This window comes from Lepidochelys kempii, chromosome 3 (assembly GCF_965140265.1).
Source record: "Lepidochelys kempii isolate rLepKem1 chromosome 3, rLepKem1.hap2, whole genome shotgun sequence".
In the NCBI taxonomy this organism is placed as follows: Eukaryota; Metazoa; Chordata; order Testudines; family Cheloniidae; genus Lepidochelys; species Lepidochelys kempii.
The window spans coordinates 115,472,502-115,483,121 of NC_133258.1; the positions used below are offsets into that span (position 1 = coordinate 115,472,502).

The 10,620-nt window shown below is 40.1% G+C and overlaps 1 protein-coding gene across 11 annotated transcripts in view; it reads right to left on the reverse strand.

Annotated features, from left to right (window-relative positions):
* The window catches only part of SYNE1 (spectrin repeat containing nuclear envelope protein 1), a 501,442-nt gene that overhangs the window by 321,453 nt on the left and 169,369 nt on the right, over positions 1-10,620 (reverse strand). For all 11 annotated transcript variants that reach the window (XM_073337684.1, XM_073337695.1, XM_073337685.1 and 8 more), the window contains 5 exons: positions 8,488-8,652; positions 7,830-7,964; positions 4,412-4,570; positions 3,841-4,049; positions 3,443-3,551 (listed from right to left, as the gene is read on the reverse strand). In XM_073337684.1, coding sequence (XP_073193785.1) covers positions 3,443-3,551; positions 3,841-4,049; positions 4,412-4,570; positions 7,830-7,964; positions 8,488-8,652 — 777 coding nt within the window. The remainder of the gene's footprint in view (positions 1-3,442; positions 3,552-3,840; positions 4,050-4,411; positions 4,571-7,829; positions 7,965-8,487; positions 8,653-10,620) is intronic.

Here is a 10,620-nt window from a genome sequence, read left to right on the forward strand (position 1 = left end):
GGCACCCAGGGAACTTTTACTGCACAAATGTAGGTGCCTGCAGGGTTTGGTGGCAGCTAGGAGGGGGTTTTGTGAATCCCAGTGGTGCCTGATTTGGGGAGTTAGGTGCCTAAAGCGGCAAGTAGGCACCTATGTCCTTCTGTGTATTAGCACTCACAGTATAAAAGGTAAGTGAAGCACATTTTTCCTACATATGAAAACCCACGCTTTAAAAAAAATATTGATGTGGTCATTTTAGGGACCAGTGATAAAGCCTTTCCACATGTTAGAAGTCCCATTGACTAAAAGAGGTGTAAGGGCTGAAGGGCTATTTGCCAAAACACCATTTTTACCATTTTACTGATATCTCTCAGAAATATATACCTTCTCATCACATCACAATGAAGTCATTCAATAAGGTATTAACACTTCAGTGCAGTGTTGATAAACTGGTACTTATACCAGTCAAACCTTGCCTTCTATGGCATGTAGAAATCACCTGCGAAATCAGTGGGGAGTTCTGAATAAAACTTGATGGCATGGTATGGAAAGCATTGTGTTAGCTTTGACTGGTTTTCATTAAGTACCAAGAAATGGCTTTTATCTATAGGTGACTGCACAAGCTCTTCTACTCAACATAGCAGATGTGGAAATTTGGAATGACCCAAATAGAAACAAAACGTTTCTTTTTACACCTTCATATTTTTTACAAGGTGAAGAATGTTAACAGTGCAAGAAAACAACCTGCTGCTTGTTAAAGAAGCCATAGTTATTTATAGAATGTAATAAAGATTTTAATTATAATTTTAATTAATAATTTAATTTTTATTTTTAACTCTGATTTTCCCTCGAGTGTTATTTGTTGAATAATATTTCAAATTATATAAGCATCTATATACTTTTTTAAAATTTCTAAAATAGCTAATTTTTTTCCCATTTCACTCACTTTTTCCCAACTGTTTATGTTTGTAGCCCAGCGCAAAAAAGAGGATATTGCAGAGTCATGCCAATGTCATCCCTTAATCCTCTGACTTGTGTGCTTTTTCAAGGTCACTCAAATTCCTTTTTCCTGCATAGGTATGCCTTATAATCTGTTAATGACTTTCATGAACCTCGATAAACTGTACTAATTTGTAGTCCTGTTCTCCCTTCTACTGTAAAAAAGAAGAAGGGCCAAATTCTGTCCCGATATACACCTTGAGTTATTAATCTCAATGAATTTAGTCAAAGGTTCAGATCCTCAGCTACTCTACCAGCTCTCTCCTCTTAAAGAGCTTAATGCTCTCAAAGGAGGTGGGGAGAGACTGGATAATTTCCATCCCAAAATACTGAAAGAACTGGCATGAAAGATTGGTAGCCTTATAGTAAGGATTTTTAATACTTCTATCTATTCAGGGGTAGTGCCATAAGATGGCACAACAGCTAACATCATATGTATATTTAAGAAAAGGAAAAAAGGTGATTCTAGCAATTACAGATCTGTTAGTCTGACCTCAGTTGTTTGCAAGGCTTTAGAACAAATTGTGAAGAAAAGAATAATTAAATTCATAGAGGCAAATGGAAAAGGGGATATAATGCAACATGGATTTACCAAAGACAGACTATGCCTGACTAACCTGATTTCCTTCTTTGAGGAAACAACTGATTTTTGGATAGGGAAGTGCAGTAAAGCTAATATTTTTGGACTTTATTAAAGCATTTGACATGACACCACATGGGAAATTATTAGTTAAATTAGGGAAGATGTGGATCAAGAGAAGTATTGTAAGGTGGATAAGGAGCTGACTAATGGGGATAAGGCAACAGGTTCTGCTGAAAGGTGAATTACCAGACTGGAGCGAGGTTACTAGTGGAGCGCCTCAAGGATCAGTCTTGGGACTAATCTTATTTAATATTTTTGTTAATGACCTTGGCACAACAAGTAAGTGTGCGCTAATGAAATCTGCTGATGATACAAAGTTTGGAGGCACCATCAATCCAGAGGAGGGTGGGAATATTATACAGGAAGATCTGGATGACCGTGAAGCCTGGAATAATAGAAATGGGATGAAATTCAATACTACAAAGTGCAAGATCTTAGGCTCTAATAATAATAATTTCTGCCACAAGCTGATGGCTCATCAGTTGGAAGTCACAGAAAAGAAGAGAGACTAGGTGTGTGGGTCTATCACAGGATGACTATGAGCCACCAATGTGATGCAGCTATGAAAAAGACAAATGCAGTCCTAAGATTATCAAGCTAGGCATTTCCATTAGGGATAGAGGAGTATTAATGCCTTGTACAAGGCTGGGGTAAGTCCTCATGTGGAATATTGTGTACAGTTCTGGTCACTCATGTTCAAGAAAGATTAATTTAAACTGGAACAGGTGCAGAGAAGGGCTACTAGGATGATCAGGGATATGGAAGGCCTGTCTTATGAGAGGAGACTGGAAGAGTTTGGCTTTGTTTAGTCTAGCAAAAAGAAGGCTAAGAGGCGATATGATTGTTCTGTATAAATACATCACAGAGGTAAATAACAGGGAGGGTGAAGAGCTATTTAAGAAAAAGGACAACGTTGGCACAAGAACAAATGGATACAAACTGGCCATGAACAAATTCAGGCTGGAAATTACAAGAAAGTTTCTAACCACCAGAGGGGTGAGGTTCTGGAACAACCTCCCATTAGGAATTGCAGGGGCAAACAACTTAATTAGTTTTAAGAGAGAGCTGGACAAATTTATGAGTGCGAGTGTATGACGGGGCTTCAGCCAATCATCTTCAGGAGTCAGGAAGGGATTCCCCCACCCAAATGTATTCTGGGTCTTTTGTCTCCTTCTTTTGAAGTATCAGGGATGGCCACTGCTGAAGATGGGACACTGACCAGGGTGGGATGTTGCACTGAGGTGGCGCCCAGCTTTCTCTCTTTCAGGCTGGCTGATTCTTGTTCACATTCTCAGGGTCCAACTGATGGCCATATTGGAAGGATTTTTACCCCAGATCAGATTGGCAGTGACCTGGGGGTTGCCCCAGTGTGGGGTGTGGTTAACTCTCCAGGATCATCTGGGTATCCCTCACTATATTCCCTGCCATTGCAGGGGTCTTGGGTATTAGTGCACCTTGGTCCCTCCTATTCTCTGCCTGTGACAAACAACAGTTTAGTTTTCTGGGGGCTGTAACACTCTGGTCTAATTTTGGCTGTTGAGTTTAGTGTGCGGGTCCTGGGTGGTGTTGCTTGCTTGTGGCATCTAGGAGGTCAGACTAGATCATCTGGTTGTTTTTTCTGGCCTTAAACTCTATGCCTCTGTGTTGCCAGCCAGGTCTGCTCACTGATGTGAAGGTAGGTGGTGAGATGACCCTGCCTCCAGCTTCTCTTTTTATAGAGGCCATAGGTGCCAACTCTGTGCAGCTGAACTGATGGGGAACACCACTGAAGTCCAGGGAAGAAATCACTCTCCTTTATTTTAATATAAGCTAAGAACTAACCTCCATGGCTGTTTTAAATTGTTTGTATTTGGCAGTATCATTGACATCAAGCTTAATCTTCTTTAGCTCACTCTCCTTTGATGAAATCCAACTTGTTAATTCAGAAATTCTGAAATCAAAGACCACACAACACAAAACAAGTTAAAAGTTAGCTGTAAACTAGCCTTTATCAAGTCACAGCTGATAATTATTAGCTTAAATAAAAAAACAACAAGAAGAAGAAAAGCAGATTATTTTGGACCTACTATATAAAATAGAGTTTTCTGTTTGTGAACAAAAAAAGCATTTACTATTCCTTGAATTGTATTTTTCTACAGCTGGAAGTTTTAAAGAAGAGCACATATGCTAATTGTTCTGACCAAGGCTCTGTCATACCCAGCTAACAACAGAACTAGTACCTATTCTTGTACTCCTTCCATTTGTCAGGGTTCTCTTTTAGCTTCACATAGGTGCTATCAATCTGGGATTTAAGTTCCTTGAGGGTTTCTTGGATGCTTTCCGATGTAGTCTTAAATTGATCCCATTCTGGGAGTTTTAGACACAGTTCTTCAATCAGCTGCAGCCTTTTCTCACACAACTGATAGGGTCCCTTATCACTGAAGAAAAACTGAAAAGGGGAAAAAAGCAACAATAATACAAACTGACAAAGCCACAAATCACATTTTTTTTATATAAAACTAAGTAGGCTCCCAGCTTTTGCATATCAGTACAAAAGTAAATCAAATTCACCTTTCCTTTAAGATTTCAACTCTTAGTACACTTAAAAGTTTTTCAGAGAACTTATAGAACCTCCATCCAGGGGTCCAATTTACTGCCGTATTACACCAGTTTCACTTAGCTGAAATCAGTACAGTTGCACTGGTGTGAATCTGGAGCAACTTGATTGTGGTCAATGAGACCTTGGTTTTTATATCCTTTGTGTTTGAATGCATTTACACACATGTCCACTTGGTGGCACATGGTGCATACCTTGTGCTCTTTGACGATCTTTTCACTGCCCTTGCTGGATACCAGCTTGTTCTCTCTAGCAAGTTCAGATCTACTCTCTTCCACTGTGCCTAGGAGTTTGCTTTTCTCCACTTCAATCTTCAGATGGACCAAATGATATGGGGCTTCTGCCTGGAGATCCTATACTCCATAGGGAAAAAAAACAAACACGGAAAGAAAGCATGATTCTCATTCATCCAATGTAAGGCTACTAAATGAGAATTACAGAACAATTTTTAAAGTGTAACAGAAATCACATACATGCTATAACACAGAGAACAGATGTTTTTCAGCATTCATGTATGAAGGGAAATAAAATAAATCTATTAGACAGAATTATTAGTTATATACTTAGATCACAAGCTCTTTTGGACAGGTACCTTCTTTCACAATAGTGTGTACAGTACCTAGCAAAGTGAGATTCTGATCTATGACTGGGGCTTCTAGATACTACCTCAATAAAAATAAATAACAACGATAATAATAGTGTGGCTACATTAGTAACAACCCCCCAAGGGCACCAGCTTTTGTGTTCATGAAAAGCAACAGGTGCACACAAAATGTGACTTATTAGGGGTAGGATTTTTCCAAAATGGCCAGTGTTGGCCTGATCTTGCTTGCATTGCAGTCAATGGTAAAATTCCCAGAGAATTCAGCCAATTCTGAGTGCTTTTGAAAACCTCCCTCTAGATATTTAACTACCGCAATGATGTATGCAAGATGGACTCAAGTGGAGAGCTTTGTGCTTCCCCAGATGTTCAACCTGAACATTCTGTAGGCATAGTCTTAGAGGACTATTTGAAAACTTGGCTCATGAAGTATTGAATAATGAAATTGTTCCATGACTTATTATCAGTCTTTGCTCAGTCACTTTAGTCTTTGGCAATAAGCACTGTTTAAACTGAAAGCCTAATCTATTAAAAATCTGTTTTATTAGTGTTACTAGGGTAACTACAGTCAGCTCTGCTTCAGTGTAAAGCATGAAAAGGTTAGGTGACATTGCAGGCAGCACGAGTAGCAGCGCGGGCACCACCTCTCATTGCTCGACACTTCCCATTATAAAACTCAGTTTTCAGCTGCTTGCAACTTTTCCAAACTGCAACCGTTCTGGCTGAAATTTTCCATGTGAGATGTCTGTCTCAGGCTGTTGTTTTTTGCTTTTCTTTTTTAAATTCAGCCAAAACAATTCAGCCATTTCCAAGAATGAGACGAGGGAAAAAACAGAGTCTGGGCATTAAAATGAGAATTGGGACAGGTTTGGCAAGGAGACTGGAAGCGCGGGATGTGAGACTGGGAGCAAATACAAGGAGTGAAAAGACTGAGATTAGATGAGGACCCTGGGGAGAGACTGGGACTGGCTGGGCAGTGGAAAGAAGGTTGGGTGGAGGGGAGATGTATCGGACAAGAAGCTAGGATGTCAGGGGAGAACTGGGACAAGGAGATGGCTGGTGGGGAGACACTGAGTTTGGAGCTCAGGAAGGGAGGGAGACTGAGACTAGGAGCCAATAGCGAGGGGGAATGTGGGCATGCGGTGACTGGAGGCTGGGGGAAGAGGACTACTTCAGTGAGGAGCCGAGAGGAGGAAACTGGTACTGGCTAGGTAAGGAAACTGGCACTAAAAACCTGGGGAGAGACCTGGAAATGACAGGGCAAGGAGACCAATCATGGACATGGCGGGAGGGAGACTGGGACTGGTAATCCAGTGGGGTAGACTACAACTGGGTGGGAATGGAGACTGGGACTGAGATTAGAAACCTGAGGAGTGGAGACTGGGTAGCTGAGGAGAATGAGACTGTGATGAGGAGCCGGGGTAGAAAAGAGACAGGACTGGGACAAGAAGAGGTTGGACAGAAGGGGTCAAGTTAGGGAGGAAACAGGCAGAAGAGTCTCTATCCACAAAATCACACATCCCTCTTGAACTTGAAATGGAGCCCAAGAATCCTGGGTCTCACCATGTCTCTTCTGTCACGAAATATCTGTAAAACGCTCTGACAAAATGTGTGTCTCTTCCCCCTGTTGTGCTGGTCCAGATAGAGGATAATAACCTACTATTGCTATCAATTACTCCATTAGCTCAAGTAGCAGAGGATTGTGTGGTGGGCTCTAAAGGTTCCAACTCTGCTGATGATACACGTGGGTGTCAACATGATGCCAGATGATCAAATTAATTTTTTTTTCAGTTTGCTTTTTTTAAAAAAAACTAGGAAATTACACACAAAAATCTACATTAAAAGAACAAAGTCAAGTTCTCAAAAGTAGAAAGTGCCAGAATTAAATATGCATTATGCTACAGTCCTTAAATACATGATCACAGACTATTTTTTCCACATGATGCCTGCATCATTCAGTGCAGACGATGGACCTGCTCTGGGGGATAAATCAGGGTTGCATTGCAAAGGAGGTTGACATCTGTAGGACCCCCTATCTCATTTGTTTCAGAAATTAGAAGGTGTGTAGTGAATAAGGCAGAGGATTGCAGGAAGAGAAAGCTGGGTCTCATGATTTAGACAGTTGAATGTTGCCCTGGAAAACTGGCCACCAAGTTTCTGTGTGATGGTGGGCAACTCACCTACACTAAATTCTTCACAGGTGGTCACTAGCTGTCTGTTCCTCATTCTCTGGGTGCCCAACTTGTGATCGTGGGGTTTGATTTGCAGAAGTGCTGAGCACTCACAGGTGCAAATGAAGACAATAGGAACTGGGTTCAAATATATAAAGCAATATACTACTAAATACTCTGAAAAATCAAGTCCTAGGTGTTTCAAATTGAGCAATATGTTTGACCTAATCCTTTTGTGCCTCAGTTCCCCATTTCTCTAATGGGGATAATGCCCCTCACCTCACAGAGGTACTGTGAAGATTAACTCATTAATGTCCGTGAAGCACTCAGATACTAGAGTGATGAGTGACACAAGAATGCCCATGAAGAAATTAATTCTGTCTGGGTCTGAATAATACAATAACTAAGGCCTAGAGCCACACACTAAACAATGAGGGAAAAAGAAAATATTGAACAGCTGCTATTTAAGTGAACACTGTCCATCCTGTGATCTGAATGACACAGGCATCCTGTGGAAAAAGTAGTCTGTGACCATGTAATTAATGACTGTATCATAATGCATATGCACAGGGGGACCAAATTAAACTTGCATAGGGAAGCTTAATTCTGGCATTTTCATTACTTTTGAGTGCTCGACTTCGCAACTGTAATAATATTCTTTTAACATAGTTTTGTGTAATTGTATTTATTTTTACAATCAACGTGTCTTTTTCACTTATTCGGAAAGAGGAAGAAGAGGGACAAGATGTCCCCAGTTTCCATGCACAACATATTGCTTGGGCAGTTGGGTCTCTGGAGCCATTCAGTTTACAATTCCAGAGTTCTAATTTAAATACTAACCTTCCACTGCTTATGGAGTTTCCGAACAGCTTCCTGCAGGCTGTGTTGTTCTTGCTCAGGAAGGATGTCAGTAAGTTCATCACAAGCTTTCAGGAAGGCATTAAGCACTCTTTGGTCCAACTGGCTGAAAAACTCCTGATGTTGAAAGTAAAGTTAGAAGGTTAAGTTGCTTAATGTTATTGATATGGAAAGCAGCAAGGATGAAGTTCAGAATGACATATTTTATACTACCACATACTAGCTCTCTGCAAGCTTGGAAGGTAGCTGCATTAAAAAGACTGAATTCAAGTTAAGAAATGGTACACTATTTAGCAGGAAGTTGGAAGAGTTAGCAGGAGATATTCCTGAATAATTTCTAAGGTAGAGAATCAACTAATTCTTGTACATTTCAGCAACTGCACAGAGTTGGTAGCTTATACACATAGGATTCTGCACAGTATTTTAAAAGAACAATAAAAGTAGTAATATTACCAGTTAGCTCATTTACTTAATAAGAACTTCTATATTTTTACTTGCCACCAAGTCCTCCTGAACAGTATCATTCGAATATCAAATTCCATGTCATTTATAAGATTAAATAGACTTTGTACTAGTGTAACATATGTCCATTGTTAAAGCCTACATAGGGACTGCAGTGAAGGTCAGAGAATCTACTCACAGTATGTTTCCTGAGAAGTTCTTCAGGATTTCCTTTTTCTTCTAGGCAACCATGGGCAATCTGTAGTACTGTCTCTAGTTCTGCCCTGGACTCCTCAAACTTTTTCATCAAACGGCTATTTGCTTCCACATTTCTTCTCCAGTCACCAGTCTTCTTGACCATATCCTAAGTTACAAGTGAAGAAAAAATGAGCTTGTATTTTTTCCCCAGATTATTTTCTGAATGATGATCTTTATTGACTATACTATCCACAGTCCCTCATTAAAATGCTTCCTGCTGGAGCTGCCCTTTGGGCTTGTGAAGTTCACAGCTTCTCCTCTGGTACCTATAAATGACCATGTTAATCTCATTCTCCCATTAAAATAAAATAAATTTATCTAATTTAATGAATCTGGGGGATTTTCATACAACCTATCATTGTGACTAGACTTTTTTTATGCGAAGCAAGTCTTAAAATGTAAACTGGCTGGTATGGTAGAAGTTTGTCACTGGGATTTTTCCAAAAGATCACAAGTTATTCATGGACCCTTCTCATCAGAGACACCCTGGTTTGGCCTTTGAGACCCATGAACCCCACAACTACAGGTCTCTTGATTTTTGAGGGGCCTAAACCAACTGCCAGATGTGGAGTTTGGCAAAACTCTTATTTCCACCTAGCTGCCTGCATCTGAGCACTATGAATACTGCCCAGAACTGTAACAGGCAGTCCCTCTTATGGTTTAATCCCAACTCTAACACTCGCTCCTTCTGTGGTCTTTGTCAGATCACTTAACTTTTTTGCTTTGGCTTCCTAATCTGCAAAATGAGAAGAACAATACTTACTGATGGGAAGAAGAGAATGGAGGATATCTTATGTTTGCATTAGCTAATGTTTCTAGAGTTCAAATACATAAGTTCTCTTATTCACCAAGATGCATAAAAACCTGCTGGGAGCTCTAAACCCCTACAGAAAACCGACACTCAAAACAACTTTTCTATAGCTTACCTAGCAGCACTTCTCTTGAAGCAAGAAGCCTGAGGATACCAACAATGGCAACAACACCTGCTCACCATAGACACTTTAAAGAACAGTGGTTTTCAAACTTTTGGAGCTGAGACCCCCCCGGCTTTGAGTTACAATTTTTGGTTGTGTACTCCCCCAACCCAGACAAAAATAGACACATACAAAAGTATGCTTGATAGCTTACTCATAAACCTAACAGAGATCTTAACACAACTTTAATTAAATTACAAATACACCGATACTTTAATGTGAAGGGTGTGCCTATTTCTCTGTGGACAGTTTATCAATTTGTGAGGAGTTTTTTTAAACTGAAATTGTGAGGTTGTCCTCCACTTCCAGTCTCAGATGGTACTTTGTCTTTAGCACAGCCAACACAGAGAATCTGATCCCACACAAATAAGATGAACCAAACAGTGAAAGAGCTTTGATCATACACTTTGACAAAGCAGGATATTATGAGCCAACTTTCAACCAAAAATCCCCCGAAGACTTTTTTTAAAATTGAATGTCCACTGTGCTATCACTCTAAAGTTCAATCAGCTTGTCCTGAATGTCATTTGAGAGATGGGACAAAGTCACTGCCTCAGCTACAAAAAGCTGGATAATCCAGTCATTCAGGGGTGTATTTCCTCCGGGAAAATATTTACCCAAACTGGCTCTGAGAGAAGTCAAGTGATTCTCAATTGGCTCCACAACAGTGAATAGTTCAGATTCTGTTTCATCGATAACATCAGTTAACAACGGGAATGGAATGCTTAAACCAGTTTTGATTTTTGTTTTCCAGAGATCTAGTTTTCTCTTGAATGCCGATATCTTGTTGTGCAGGTCAAAAATAGTACTTTCTGCTCCTTGCAAAAGAACAATGCAAAAATAATTCATTTTGTCAAAAATATCAGCAAGGTAAGCCAAAAGCACAAGCCACTAGGGATCACACGGTGTCTCGGCATTGGTGAAATTCATATCCACCACAAAAAAATCAAATTTCATTTCTCAGTTCATAAACGCGTTGCAACACTTTCCCACTGGATAGCCAACTGACTTCATGTGAAACAACAAAGCATCATGCTCTGCTCCCATTTCTGCAAAAAGCATTTCAAAGAGAAGTGCCTTTGTGGGTTGCATCTTGATAA